This window comes from Myiozetetes cayanensis, unplaced genomic scaffold, assembly GCF_022539395.1.
Source record: "Myiozetetes cayanensis isolate MyiCay16 unplaced genomic scaffold, myiCay2020 scf282, whole genome shotgun sequence".
NCBI lineage: Eukaryota > Metazoa > Chordata > Aves > Passeriformes > Tyrannidae > Myiozetetes > Myiozetetes cayanensis.
Genome location: NW_026087502.1, coordinates 1 through 14627, shown reverse-complemented (window position 1 = coordinate 14627; position 14627 = coordinate 1). Strand labels below are relative to the sequence as shown.

Sequence of the window (14627 nt, the reverse complement as noted above, 5' to 3'; positions counted from 1 at the left end):
GAAGGCCAGACATGAACACCCCACCAGAGCAGGGGGCAGCTCCAAACCCAGGCCAGGAGGGGGAGGAAGAGCAGGAGGAAGAGGAGGAAGATGAGGAGGAAAAGCAGCAGCAGCAGCAGGAGGGAGATGAGGAAGATGAAGAGGAAGAGCAGGAGGAAGAGGAGGAAGATGAGGAGGAAAAGCAGCAGCAGCAGCAGGGAGATGAGGAAGATGAAGGGGAAGAGCAGGAGGAAGAGGAGGAAGAAGAGGAGGAAAAGCAGCAGCAGCAGCAGCAGCAGGGAGATGAGGAAGATGAAGAGGAAGAGCAGGAGGAAGAGGAGGAAGATGAGGAGGAAAAGCAGCAGCAGCAGCAGCAGGAGGGAGATGAGGAAGATGAAGGGGAAGAGGAGGAGGAAGAGGAGGAAGATGAGGAGGAAAAGCAGCAGCAGCAGGAGGAGGAGGAAGAGCAGGAGGAAGAGGAAGAGGAAGATGAGGAAGGACCCCCAAACCCAGCCCAGGGGCAGCTCCAAACACAGGCCAGGAGGAGGAAGAGGAGGAAGAGGAGGAAGAAGAGCAGGAGGAGGAGGAGGAGGAGGAGGAGGATGAAGATGAGGAGGAAGAGCAGCAGCAGGAGGAAGATGAGGAAGGACCCCCAGAAGGAGCCCCCAAAACAGCTCCAAAGCCAGGCCAGGAGGGAGAGGAGGGGGAGGAAGAGGAAGATCCTGAGGGGACACACAGAGCCAGCGTGAGGGACAGCAGCAAGAGGAGGAGGAAGATGAGGAAGATGAGGAGGAAGAGGAAGAGGAAGAGAAGGAAGAGCAGGAGGAGGAAGGCCAGACATGAACACCCCAACCAGAACAGGGGGCAGCTCCAAAGCCAGGCCAGGAGGGGGAAAAGGGGGAGGAAGAGCAGGAGGAGGAAGAGGAGGAGGAAGAGCAGAAGAGGAGGAGGAAGAGCAGCAGCAGGAAAATGAGGAGGAAGAGGAGAAGGAAGATGAGGAAGGTCACACAGACACACACACAGAGAGCAGGGGCAGCTCCAGACCCAGGCCAGGAGGGACAGAAGGGGGAGGAAGAGGAGGGAGAGGAGGGAGAGTGTGAGGAGGAAGAGGAAGATGAGCAGGAAAAGCAGCAGCAGGAGGATGAAGATGAGGATGAAGAGCAGCAGGAGGAGGAGGAGGAAGAGGAGGAAGGACCCCCAAACCCAGCCCAGGGGCAGCTCCAGACACAGGAGGCCCTGAGGAAGAGGAGGAAGAGGAGGAAGAAAAGCAGGAGGAGGAGGAGGAGGAGGATGAAGATGAGGAGGAAGAGCAGCAGCAGCAGCAGGAGGAGGAGGATGAGGAGGAAGAGGAGGATGAAGAGGAGGAAGGACCCCCAAAAGCCCAGGGGCAGCTCCAGACCCAGGAGGCCCTGAGGAAGAGGAGGAAGAGGAGGAAGAAAAGCAGGAGGAGGAGGAGGAGGAGGATGAAGATGAGGAGGAAGAGCAGCAGCAGGAGGAGGAGGAGGAAGAGGTCGAGAAGGAGGAGGAAGAGGAGGAAGAAGATGAGGATGAGGAGAAGAAGGAGGAGGAAGACGAGGAGGACGAGGAGGAAGAGCAGGAGGAGCAGGAGAATGAAGATGAAGAGGAAGAAGAGGAAGAGGAGGAAGATGAAGAAGATGAGAAGGAAAAGCAGCAGCAGCAGGAAGATGAAGAGGAGGAGGAGGAGGAGAATGAAGAGGAGGAGGACGAGGAGGAGGAAGAGGAAGACGAGGAAGAGGAGGAGAAGGAAGAGGAAGACGCGGCTGCTCCTGCCGAGGCCGAAGGCCCTCTCCCCCCCCCAAATTCCAGGCCCGTTTTAACCCGGGGTTCAGAGCCCCCTCCCTCCCCAAATCCCCAAACCCTTCTCCTCCCCCTCCCCTCAGAGCGCGGCGCGAGGGGCCCGGTTGGGTGAGGGGGAAAAGGCCCTGTCGCGACAGAGCCGTGATTTTCCTGAGGGGGAGGGCGGGAGGGGGTTGGGAGTGAGGGGAAAGGAAGGGAAGGGAAAGGGGGAGGTTGAGGGAAGGGGAAAACCAATCAGGGTTTTTTTTTTTTTTTTAAAATCCTCCGGAGGAAGGGGGGTTGTTTTGTTTTTTTTTATTTCTGGGGTGGGTGTTTCTGGGGTTTTTGGGTTTTTTTTGTTGTTTTTTTTTGAAATTCGGGGCGGACTCACCGTGAGGGCCCGAGCGGCGCCCGGCGCGGGGTCTCCCAGGCGCCCCTGCACGGGCGGGGGTGGAAACCCCGCCCCTTTTCCCTCCCCCTCAGCGCAGGACCCCGCTTTTTTAGCGGTTCGCCGCGCCGCCTGCTCCGAAATGTTAATAAAAAACCCTCAAAAATCCGACTAAACGGAATAAAAAACGGGGGAAAAAGGGTTGGAGTTCACGGCGAAGGAAGGGGAGTCACCCCCCCCTAAAAAAAATAAGGTGGGAGGGGTTTAATTTGCATGAACCGCGCCCCGTTCAGCCGCGGCGGGACAGGCAGTGGGACGGACACGCCCCTCCCGAAGAAGTCGCCTCAGGAAAGACCCCCCCCACACACCCGCCCCCTCCGGGGTGATTTGCATAACCACGCCCACTGGGTGTGCGTTCCATCGGAAACCACGCCCATATATTAGCATAAACACGCCCCCGTGACGGTGATTTGCATAACCACGCCCATCAATGACAACTATGTTTCTAAACCACGCCCACACATCGTAGATTAGCATAGTCACGCCCCTCAATGCTTCATTTGCATAACCACGCCCACTAATGCCAAATAAAGGCATAAACCACGCCCACCACGTTAATATTAACATAAATAGACCGCTTTGGCCGATAATTTGCATAACCACACCCACTAATGAAAAATAAAGGCTTAAACCACGCCCACCACGTTAATATTAACATAAATACGCCTTCTTAGCCGATAATTTGCATAACCACGCCCAGTAAAGCCATAATTGGTTATAAAACACGCCCACCCGAGCGATATTAGCATGAACACGCCCCCTTGGCGGAGAATTTGCATAACCGCGCCAATTATGTCGATTATTAGCATGAACCACGCTCATTAAGGGATCAAACGACCCAGGCAGCGCTCATTTGCATAACCACGCCCCCTGAGCGGGCGCTAATCCCCGAAAATCCTAAAAATCACCTAAACCCCCCAAATTGCCCCAAAATGTCCCAAAATCCCCCCCAAAAATCCCTCCAAAATCGCCACTCCAAAACCCCCACAAAACTCCGAAAAATCCCCGAAAATTCCCCGAAAAAAAATCCCCGAAAATCCTAAAAATCACCTAAACCCCCCAAACTGCCCCAAAATGTCCCAAAATCCTCCCAAAAAATCCCTCGAAAATCTCCCCCCAAAACTCGGAAAAATCCCCGAAAATTCCCCAAAAATTCCCCGAAAAAAATCCCCGAAAATCCTAAAAATCCCCGAAAATCCTAAAAATCACCTAAACCCCCCAAACTGCCCCAAAATGTCCCAAAATCCTCCCAAAATCGCTCCCCAACCACCGAAAAATCCTTAAAAACGAACTCGAACTCCCTCTGAATCACCCCCAAAACTCCTCCAAACCACCTCTTAACACCCCCAAAAATCGCCTAAACCCTAAAAAATCACCTAAACCCCCCAAACTGCCCCAAAATGTCCCAAATCTACCCAAAAATGCCCCAAAATCCCCCGGAGGGTCCTCCCGCCCGCCAGGGGGCGCCTCCCTGTTGGGGGGCCAGAGCAGAAGAGTCCCGAGGGGGGCGCTCCCTCGCGTGGCGCTCTCACCCAATGGGAGCGCGCCCCGCGGGTCACGTGGGACGGAGGAGGGGGGGGGGGGCTCCCCAAGATGGCGGCGTCGATGGCGGCGCCGGGGCCGGAGAAGGCGAAGGGCGAGAAGGAGAAGGAGAAGGAGGAGGAGGCGAAGCGGCTCCTCAGCGAGGCCGACAGGAAGGTCCGCGGGGCCTCCTCTTTCCTCGGGGCGCTCTTCGGGTGCGTCCCGGAACGGGGGGGAACTGGGGGGGGTTTTGGGGGGGTCCCTGAGGGGCTTTGGGGGGTCCCTGAGGGGGTGTCGGATTGGGGGATTAGAGGGGATTAGGGGATTGGGGGTCCTGAGTGGGATTTGGGGGTCTGGGGTTGATTTGGGGGTCCTTGAGGGGTTTTGGGGGTTAGGGAGAATTGGGGGGTTGGAGGAGAACTGGGGGTCCCTGAGGGGTTTGGAGGGTCTGGGATTGATTTTTGGGATCCTGGGGTGGATTTGGGGGTTGGGATTTATTTGGGGGTCCTGAGGGGCACTTGGGGTTCCTGATTTGATTTGGGGGTCCTGAGAGGAGTTTGAGGGGTCTGGGTTTGATTTGGGGGTCCCTGAGGGGCTTTGGGGGTCCCTGAGGGGCTTTGGGGGTCCTGGGGGATTTGGGGGTCTTGGGCTTGATTTGGGGGTCCCTGAGGGGCTTTGGGGGTCCCAAAGTTGATTTTGTGGATTCTGAGGGCGTTTTGGGGGTCCCTGAGGGGCTTTGGGGGTCCTTGAGGGGTCTGGGGGTCCTGGGGGATTTGGAGGTCCTGGGTTTGATTTGGGGGTCCCTGAGGGGCTTTGGGGGTCCTAAAGGTGTTTTTTGGATCCTGGGGGGTTTGGGGGTCCCTGAGGGGCTTTGGGGTCCTAAAGTTGATTTTTGGATCCTGGGGGTATTTGGGGGTCCCTGAGGGGGCCTGGGGGTCCCTGAGGGGCTTTTGGGGTCCCTGAGGGGCTTTGGGGGTCCCTGAGGGGCTTTGGGGGTCCTAAAGTTGATTTTTTGGATCCTGGGGGGGGTTTTGGGGGGTCCCTGAGGGGCTTTGGGGGTCCCTGAGGGGCGTTGGGGGTCCTAAAGTTGATTTTTTGGATCCTGGGGGGATATTTTGGGGGGTCCCTGAGGGGCTTTGGGGGTCCCTGAGGGGCTTTGAGGGGTCCTTGAGGGGCTTTGGGGTCCCTGAGGGGGTTTTGGGGTCCCTGAGGAGCTTTGGGGGTCCCAAAGTTGACTTTTTGGATCTTGGGGGGGTATTTGGGGGGTCCCTGAGGAGCTTTGGGGGTCCCTGAGGGGTTGTCATTGATTGAGGGGGGGGAGGGGGGATTTTGGAGGGTTTTTCCCACCCCTAATTCCCATTTTTCCAGGTTTTCCAGGGGTTTTTCCCATCTCTGACCATTCCTGGACCCCCAATCCCCCTTTTTCCCACTCCTAAATCTGATTTTTCTCCGTTTTTTCCTGGATTTTTTTTTCACTTTTGAATCCCCCTGGATTCCCAATCTTCCTTTTTCATGTCCCTAATTCCCATTTTTCCCATTTTTCCAGGTTTTTTTCCCATCTGTGACCACTCCTGGACCCCCAATCCCCCTTTTTCCCACCCCTAATTCCCATTTTTCCCATTTTTCCAGGGGTTTTTCCAGGCTGGAGGAGCCCTGTGAGCCCCCCTGGATTCCCAATCTTCCTTTTTCCCTTCCCTAATTCCCATTTTTCCCATTTTTCCAGGTTTTTCCCATCTGTGACCATTCCTGGACCCCCAAACCCCTTTTTCCCTTCCCTAATTCCCATTTTTCCCGTTTTTCCAGGGGTTCTTCCCGGCTGGAGGAGGCCTGTGAGTGCTACACCCGAGCTGCCAACCTCTTCAAGATGGCCAAGAACTGGAGTGGTGGGTCCTGAGCCCCAAAATCCTCGGGAATGAGCCCAAAATTCCTTGGGAATGGGCCCAGAATTCCTGGGAATAAGCCCCAAAATCTGTCAGGAATGGGCCCCCAAAATTCCTTGGGAATGAGCCCCAAAATCTGTCAGGAATGGGCCCCAAAATTCCTTGGGAATGGGCCCAGAATTCCTGGGAATGGCTCCTCAAAATTCCTCACAAATGGGCCCCAGAATCCCTTGGGAATGAGCCCCAAAATCCTTTGGGAATGAGCCCCAAAATCCCTTGGGAATGGGCCCCAGAATTCCCAGGAATGGCCCCCAAAATTCCTCACAAATTGACCCCAAAATCCCTTGGGAATGGGCCCCAGAATTCCCAGGAATGAGCCCCAAAATTCCTCACAAATTGTCCCCAGAATCCCTTGGGAATGGAGCCCCAAAATCCTTGGGAATGAGCCCCAAAATCCTGTACAGGCCCCAAATCCTTGGAATGGGCCCAGAATTCCTGGGAATGGGCCCTCAAAATTCCTCACAAATTGTCCCCAAAATACCTTGGGAATGGGCCCCAGAATTCCCGGGAATGAGCCCCAAAATTCCGTCGGAATGGGCCCTAGAATCCCTCAGGAATGGGCCCCAAAATCCTTTTGAAATGGGCCCAGATGAATGCTCCAAAATCCCTTGGGAATGGGCCCCAAAATTCCTTGGGAATGGGGCCCCAAAATTCCTTGGGAATGAGCCCTCAAAATTCCTCAGGAATGAGCCTCAAAATTCCTCGGGAATGGGCCCCAAAATTCCTTGGGAATGGGCCCAAAATTCTCAGGAATGGGCCCAAAATCCTCAGGAATGGGCCCCAAAATCCTTTGGAATGGGCCCAGAATTCCTAGGAATGGGCCCCAAAATCCTCTTGGGAATGAGCCCCAAAATTCCTTGGGAATGCAGTGCCTAGAATTCCCAGGAATAGGAACACCCTTAAAATTCCTCACAAATTGACTCCCAGAACATTCCTTGGAATGGGCCCAGAATTCTCAGGAATGAGCCCCAAAATCTGTCAGGAATGGGCCTCAAATACCACTCGGAATGAGCCCCAAAATTCCTTGGGAATGAGCCCCAGAATCTATCCGCAATGGGCCCAAAATTCCTGGGAATGGGCCCTTAAATTCCTCACGAATTGGTCCCCAAAATGCCTTGGGAATGAGCTGCCAGAATTCCCGGGAATGGAGCCCCAAAATCCTGTCAGGAATGGGCCTCAGAATATCCCTCAGGAATGGGCTTCAAAATCCTTTTGAAATGGGTCCAGATGAATCTCAAAATCCCTTGGGAATGGGCCCAAAATTCCTGGGAATGGGGCCCCAAAATTCCTTGGGAATGATCCCCAAAATTCCCAGGAATGAGCCTCAAAATCCCTCGGGAATGGGCCCAAAATTCCTTGGGAATGAGCCCCAAAATCCCTCGGGAATGGGCCCCAGAATTCCCAGGAATGGCCCTTAAAATTCTGGGAATGACCCGTTCTCCCTGTTTTCCAGAGGCTGGGAATGCCAGAAATGACCCATTATCCTTCTTTTCCAGGGGCTGAGAACGATCCTTATCCTTTTTCCAGGGGCTGGGAACGCTGGAAATGATGTGGAAAAGCTGGGAATGATCCCTGTGAGCATTCCAGAGGCCGGGAATTCTGGGAATAATCCATTATCCCTATTTTTTAGGGACTGGAAGTACCAGAAATGAGCCATTATCCCCATTTTTCAGAGGCTGGGAATGCTGGAAACGATCTGGGAACACTGGAAATGATCCAGGAGCATTCGGAATGATCTGGGAATTCCGGGAATGACCCATTATCCCTGTTTTCCAGAGGCTGGGAACGCCAAAAATGACCCATTATCCCTCTTTTCCAGCGGCTGGGAACAATCCCTGTCCCTTTTCCAGGGGCTGGGAACGCTGGAAATGATGTGGAAAAGCTGGGAATGATCCCTGTGAGCATTCCAGAGGCCGGGAATTCTGGGAATAATCCATTATCCCTATTTTTCAGAGGACTGGAAGTACCAGAAATGAGCCATTATCCCCATTTTTCAAGAGGCTGGGAGATCCTGTCCCTTTCCAGGAAATGATGTGGAAAAGCTGGGAATGACCCCTGTGAGCATTCCAGAGGCCGGGAATTCTGGGAATGACCCGTTATCCCTATTTTTTAGGGATTGGAAGTGCCAGAAACGATTCATTATCCCTCTTTTCCAGGGGCTGGGAGTGATCCCTGTCCCTTTTCCAGGGCCTGGGAACGCCAGGAATGATCCCTGTGAGCATTCCAGAGGCTGGGAATTCTGGGAATAACCCGCTATCCCTGTTTTCCAGAGGCAGGGAATGCCAAAAATGAGCCATTATCCTTGTTTTCCAAGGGCTAGGAGTGATCCCTGTCCCTTTTCCAGGGGCTGGGAATGCTGGAAACGCTGGGAATGACCCCTGTGAACATTCCAGAGGCTGGGAATTCCAGGAATAATCCATTATCCCTATTTTTTAGGGACTGGAAATGCCAGAAACGATTCATTATCCCTCTTTTCCAGGGGCTGGGAACGATCCTTATCCCTTTTCCAGGGCCTGGAAACACCAGGAATGATCCCTGTGAGCATTCCAGAGGCCGGGAATTCCGGGAATGACCCGTTATCCCTGTTTTCCAGAGGCTGGGAATGCCAAAAATGACTTACTATTCCTCTTTTCCAGGGGCTGAGAACGATCCCTGTCCCTTTTCCAGGGGCTGGGAATGCTGGAAATGATGTGGAAAAGCTGGGAATGATCCCTATGAGCATTCCAGAGGCTGGGAATTCCGGGAATGACCCGTTCTCCGTGTTTTCCAGAGGCAGGGAGCGCTTTCTGCCGAGCTTCCCGACTCCACGAGCAGCTGCAGAGCAAACCCGACGCCGCCTCCCGGCTCGTGGACGCCGCCAACGCCTTCAAAAAGTGCGACCCACAGGGTAGGGAGAGACATTCCCAAGGGAATTCCCGGGATTTGGGGTCCTGGGAGGGGCTGGGAGTCGGGAATTGTCCCAAAATCCCAGAAAATTGTGTTAAAATCACTCAAAATCCCACTAAAATTGCACAAAATTCACTTAAAATGCCTCAGAATCCTTCAAAGGTGTGGATCCAGAGGGTGAGGAGCAGCATTCCCAAAGGAATTCCCGGGATTTGGGGTCCTGGGAGGGGCTGGGAGTCGGAAATTGGCTCAAAATCCACAAAAATCCCATTAAAATCCCATAAAATCTCGTTAAAATTGCACAAAATCCCATTAAAATGGCATGAAATTTACTTAAAATTCCTCAGAATCCTCCAAAAAGGGGGTTCTAGAAGGGGAGGATCGACATTCCCAAAGGAATTCCTGGGATTTGGGGTCCTGGGAGGGGCTGGGAGTCGGGAATCCCATAAAATCCCATCAAAATCCCACAAATTCCCATTAAAATACAGTTAAAATTGCCCAAAATCCCATTAAAATGGCATGAAATTCACTTAAAATCCCTCAGAATCCTTCAAAAAGTGCCACCCACAGGGTAGGGAGAAACATTCCCAAAGGAATTCCAGGGATTTGGGGTCCTGGGAGGGGCTGGGAGTCGGGAAATGTCCCAAAATCCCATCAAATCCCATTAAAATTGCACAAAATCCTGTTAAAATGACACAAAATTCACTTAAAATCCCTCGGAATCCTTCAAAGATGTGGATCCAGGGGGTGAGGAGCAGCATTCCCAAAGGAATTCCCGGGATTTGGGGTCCTGGGAGGGGCTGGGAGTCAGGAATTATCCCAAAATCCTGTAAAATCCCATTAAAGTCCCATAAAATCCCATTAAAGTTGCATAAAATTCACTTAAAATCCTTCAGAATCCTCCAAAAAGATGGTTCTATAAGGGGAGGAGCGACATTCCCAAAGGAATTCCTGGGATTTGGGGTCCTGGGAGGGGCTGGGAGTCGGGAATTGGTTCAAAATCCCATAAAAATCCCGTTAAAATGGCACAAAGTCTCGTTAAAATGACATAAAACTCACTTAAAATCTCCCAAATCCCTCCAAAAAATCCAATCCAGAGGGTGAGGAGCGACATTCCCAAAGGAATTCCCGGGATTTGGGGTCCTGGGAGGGGCTGGGAGATGGAAAATGTCCCAAAATCCCACGAAAATCCCGTTAAAATCACTCAAAATCCCACTAAAATTGCACAAAGTTCACCTGAAATTCCTCGATGCCTTCAAGAAGTGCGACCCACAGGGTAGGGAGAAACATTCCCAAGGGAATTCCCGGGATTTGGGGTCCTGGGAGGGGCTGGGAGGTGGAAATCCCATAAAATTCCACAAAAATCCCATTAGAATTGCACAAAATCCCCTCAAAACCCCCAAAAATTCCCAAAAATCCCCCCAAAATTCCCTCAAATCCCCCCAAAATTCCCAAAAATCCTCCCAAAATTCCCTCAAATCCCCCCAAAATTCCATTCCCTCGGGAATTCCCAACAATTCCACCCCCAAAGCCCCCCAAAATCCGGGAATTCCGGCCGGAATTTCCCCCCCCAGGCCTGGAGGGGGCTCTTTTTTCCCTTTTTTCCCTTGGAATTTGGCTCCCAACCCTTTGGAATTTGGCTCCCAGCCCTTTGGGCTTTGGCTCCCCTCCGGAATTCCGGGATTCCCGCGGATTCCGAGCAGATGGAGCCGCAGTTTTTGGGTGGAATTCCCGCGGTTTTGGCTTCCGGCGGAATCTGCGGGGGCGGCTCCGACTGCCCGGAATTTTGGGGGCTTTAATTCCAAAGCTTTTGGGATTCCAGTCCCGGGAATTTTGGACCTTCATTCCAAAGATTTTGGGGTTCCAACCCCTGGAATTTTGGGGTTCAAATCCCTGGAATTTTAGGCCTTAATTCCAAAGATTTTGGGGTCCCAATCCCTGGAATTTTGAGGCTCCAATCCCTGGAATTTTGGACCTTAATTCCAGAGATTTTGGGGTTCCAACCCCTGGAATTTTGGACCTTAATTCCAGAGATTTTGGGGTTCCAATCCCTGGAATTTTGGGGTTCAAATCCTTGGAATTTTGGGGCTCCAGTCCTTGGAATTTTAGGGCCTCATTCCAAAGATTTTGGGGGGCTCCAATCCCTGGAATTTTGAGGCTTTAATTCCAAAGGTTTTGGGACTCCAGTCCCGGGAATTTTGGACCTTAATTCCAAAGATTTTGGGGTTCCAACCCCTGGAATTTTGGGGCTCCAATCCTTGGAATTTTGGGGCTTTAATTCCAAAGGTTTTGGGACTCCAGTCCCGGGAATTTTGGACCTTAATTCCAAAGATTTTGGGGTTCCAACCCCTGGAATTTTGGGCTCCAATCCCTGGAATTTTGGGTCTTTAATTCCAAAGCTTTTGGGACTCCAATCCCTGGAATTTTGGGGTTCAAATCCTTGGAATTTTGGGGCTCCAATCCCTGGAATTTTGGGGCCCTCATTCCAAAGATTTTGGGGTTCCAATCCCTGGAATTTTGGGGCTTTAATTCCAAAGGTTTTGGGGCTCTGATCCCAAAGATTTTGGGGTTCCAAACCCTGGAATTTTGAGCCCTCATTCCAGAGATTTTGGGGTTTGAATTCCTGGAATTTCAGGGCTCTGATCCCAAAGATTTTGGGGGCTCTAATTCCTGGAATTTTGAACCCTCATTCCACAGGTTGTGGGACTCCAATCCCTGGAATTTTCGAGCTCTGATCCCAAAGATTTTGGGGGTTCCCCCCCTTTCTCTCCAGGGGGGATTCTTCCCTTGCAGGGACTTTTCCCCCTTCCCAGTTTTCCAGAGGGTGTTTCTTTCCCCCTTTCCCCACTTTTCCAGGGCCTATTTTTCCCACTTTTCCAGGGGCAGTTTCCCTCTCTTCCCCTCATTCCAGAGGGTGTTTTCCCCCTCTTTCCCTGCATTCCAGAGGGTGTTTTCCCCCTCTTTCCCTGCATTCCAGAGGGTGTTTTTCCCCCTTTTCCAGTGGCTGTTTTTCCCAGTTTTCCAGAGGCTTTATCCCCCTTTTTCTCTGCATTCCAGAGGATGTTTTTCCCCCTTTTCCCCTCATTCCAGAGGGTGTTTTTCCCCCTTTTCCAGGGCCTGTTTTTCCCACTTTTCCAGGGGCTGTTTTTCCCAGTTTTCCAGAGGATGTTTTCCTCCTTTTTCCCTGCATTCCAGAGGGTGTTTTTCCCCCTTTTCCAGCAGGTTTTTCCTCCCTCTTTTCCCACTTTTCCAGGGGCTGTTTCTCCCCTTTTCCCCCCACATTCCAGGGGCTGTTTTTCCCACTTTTCCAGAGGCTGTTTCCCCCTTTTTCCCTGCATTCCAGAGGGTGTTTTTTCCAGTTTTCCAGGGGCAGTTTCCCCCTTTCCCCTGCATTCCAGAGGGTGTTTTTCCCCCTTTTCCCCACATTCCAGAGGGTGTTTTCCCACATTCCAGAGGGTGTTTTTCCCACATTCCAGAGGGTGTTTTCCCCCCTTTTTCCCACATTCCAGAGGGTGTTTTTCCCCCTTTTCCCCACATTCCAGAGGGTGTTTTCCCCACATTCCAGAGGGTGTTTTCCCCACATTCCAGAGGGTGTTTTTCCCCCTTTTCCAGAGGCTGTTTCCCCCTTCTTCCCCACATTCCAGAGGGTGTTTTTCCCACATTCCAGAGGGTGTTTTTCCCAGTTTTCCAGGGGCTGTTTCCTCCCTCTTTTCCCACTTTTCCAGAGGATATTTTCCCCCCTTTTTCCCCCTTTTCCAGGGCCTGTTTTTCCCACTTTTCCAGGGGCTGTTTCCCCCTCTTCCCCACATTCCAGAGGGTGTTTTCCCCACATTCCAGAGGGTGTTTTCCCACATTCCAGAGGGTGTTTTCCCCACATTCCAGAGGGAGTTTTCCCCCCTTTCCCACCATTTCCCCCCTGTTTTCCAGAGGCCGTGTCGTGCCTGCTCCGCGCCATCGACATCTACACCGACATGGTGAGCCCTTCCCTCCCTTCCCACGGAATTCCCAGCAGGAATTTCCCCTCCAGGGGGGGTTCTGCTCCCTCTGGGATGGCTTTTCCCGGTATTTTTTTGGGATAATCCCGGATTTTCCCCCCCTGGCAGGGCCGGTTCACGGTGGCCGCCAAGCAGCACGTGGCCATCGCCGAGATCTACGAGGGCGACCTCGTCGACGTCCACAAGGTCAGGCCGGGGATTCCCGGGAAAAACGGCTCGGGAATGCCGGGAATTCCCTCCCTGGCACCTTGGGAATCTTCCCCCCAAAAAAATTCCTGGAAAAATCCAGCCTGGAACGGCCCAAAATCCCGGGATTTGCAGCTTTTTTTTTGGGGGGGGGGCTCCGATCGTGAAGGGTTTGGGGTTCGGATCCTTGGAATTTTGGGGTTCAAATCCTTGGAATTTCGGGGTTTAAATCCTTGGAATTTCAGGCTCTAATTCCAAAGATTTTGGGGCTCTGATTCCAAAGGTTTTGGGGCTCCAATCCCTGGAATTTTGGGGTTCAAATCCTTGGAATTTCAGAGCTCTGATCCCAAAGATTTTGGGGCTCCAGTCCCTGGAATTTTGGGGCTCTGATTCCAAAGATTTCGGGGCTCTGATCCCAAAGATTTTGGGGCTCCAGTCCCTGGAATTTTGGGGCTCTGATTCCAAAGATTTCGGGGCTCTGATTCCAAAGATTTTGGGGCTCAAATCCTTGGAATTTCAGGTTCTAATTCCAAAGATTTTGGGGCTCTGATCCCAAAGATTTTGGGGCTCCAATCCCTGGAATTTTGGGGTTCAAATCCTTGGAATTTTGGGGCTCTGATTCCAAAGATTTGGGGCTCCAAACCCTGGAATTTTGGGGTTCCAGTCCCTGGAATTTTGGGGCTCTGATTCCAAAGATTTGGGGGTTCGATCCCTGGAATTTTGGGGTTCAAATCCTTGGAATTTTGGGGCTCCAATCCCTGGAATTTTGGGGTTCCAATCCCTGGAATTTTGGGGGTCAAATCCTTGGAATTTTGGGGCTCTGATTCCAAAGATTTGGGGCTCCAAACCCTGGAATTTTGGGGCTCAAATCCTTGGAATTTTGGGGCTCTGATTCCAAAGATTTTGGGGCTCCAATCCCTGGAATTTTGGGGTTCCAATCCCTGGAATTTTGGGCCCTAATTCCAAAGATTTTGGGGCTCCAAACCCTGGAATTTTGGGGCTCAAATCCTTGGAATTTCAAGGCTCTGATCCCTGGAATTTTGGGGCTCCAATCCCTGGAATTTTGGGGTTCAAATCCCTGGAATGTTGGGGTTCAAATCCTTGGAATTTTGGGATTCAAATCCCTGGAATTTTGGGGTTCAAATCCTTGGAATGTTGGGGGTCAAATCCTTGGAATTTTGGGGTTCCAATCCCTGGAATTTTGGGCCCTAATTCCAAAGGTTTTGGGGCTCCAATCCCTGGAATTTTGGGGCTCAAATCCTTGGAATTTTGGGGCTCTGATCCCAAAGATTTTGGGGCTTTATTCTCATTTTATTGGGTTTTATCCAGGTTTAATCAGGTTTTATTGGGTTTTATTGACTTTTATCCTCATTTTGTTAGGTTTTATTCTCATGTTACCTGTTCTTATCCAGGTTTTATTCAGGTTTAATCAGGTTTAATCAGGTTTTATTGGCTTTTATCCTCTTTTTATTGGCTTTTTTCCAGGTTTTATCCAGGTTTTATCCAGGTTTTATCCAGCTTTAATCAGGTTTTATTGAGTTTTATTCTCATTTTATCCAGGTTTTATCCAGGTTTCATTCAGGTTTAATCAGGTCTAATTGGGTTTTATTGGCTTTTATCCTCATTTTATTGGGTTTTATCCAGGTTTTATCCAGGTTTAATCAGGTTTTATTGGGTTTTATTGGGTTTTATCCAGGTTTTATCCAGGTTTCATCCAGGTTTAATCTGCTTTTATTTGGTTTAATCCTCATTTTATCCAAGTTTAATCAGATTTTATCCCAGTTTAATTCAGTTTTATAAGGTTTTATCCCTATTTTATAAGGTTTAATCCAGGTTTTATTTGGTTTTATCCTCATTTTATCAGTTTTTATCCCA

The 14627-nt window shown here is 51.3% G+C and overlaps 2 protein-coding genes across 2 annotated transcripts in view; one reads left to right on the top strand and one right to left on the bottom strand.

Annotated features, from left to right (window-relative positions):
- The window catches only part of LOC126643952 (BRD4-interacting chromatin-remodeling complex-associated protein-like), a 34860-nt gene extending 32653 nt beyond the window's left edge, over nucleotides 1-2207 (bottom strand). The window contains 1 exon segment of the mRNA XM_050322743.1: nucleotides 2168-2207. The gene's annotated coding sequence lies outside the window, so the exon portion shown is untranslated.
- Nucleotides 2208-3803: 1596 nt separating this feature from the next.
- Nucleotides 3804-13079, top strand: LOC126643951 (alpha-soluble NSF attachment protein-like). Its single transcript, XM_050322742.1, has 5 exons — nucleotides 3804-3960; nucleotides 5549-5628; nucleotides 8456-8572; nucleotides 12499-12545; nucleotides 12675-13079. Exons 1-5 carry the CDS (start codon nucleotides 3818-3820, stop codon nucleotides 13002-13004), a joined length of 717 nt encoding a protein of 238 aa, XP_050178699.1. The 5' UTR covers nucleotides 3804-3817; the 3' UTR covers nucleotides 13005-13079.
- The last annotated feature ends 1548 nt before the right edge of the window (nucleotides 13080-14627 follow it).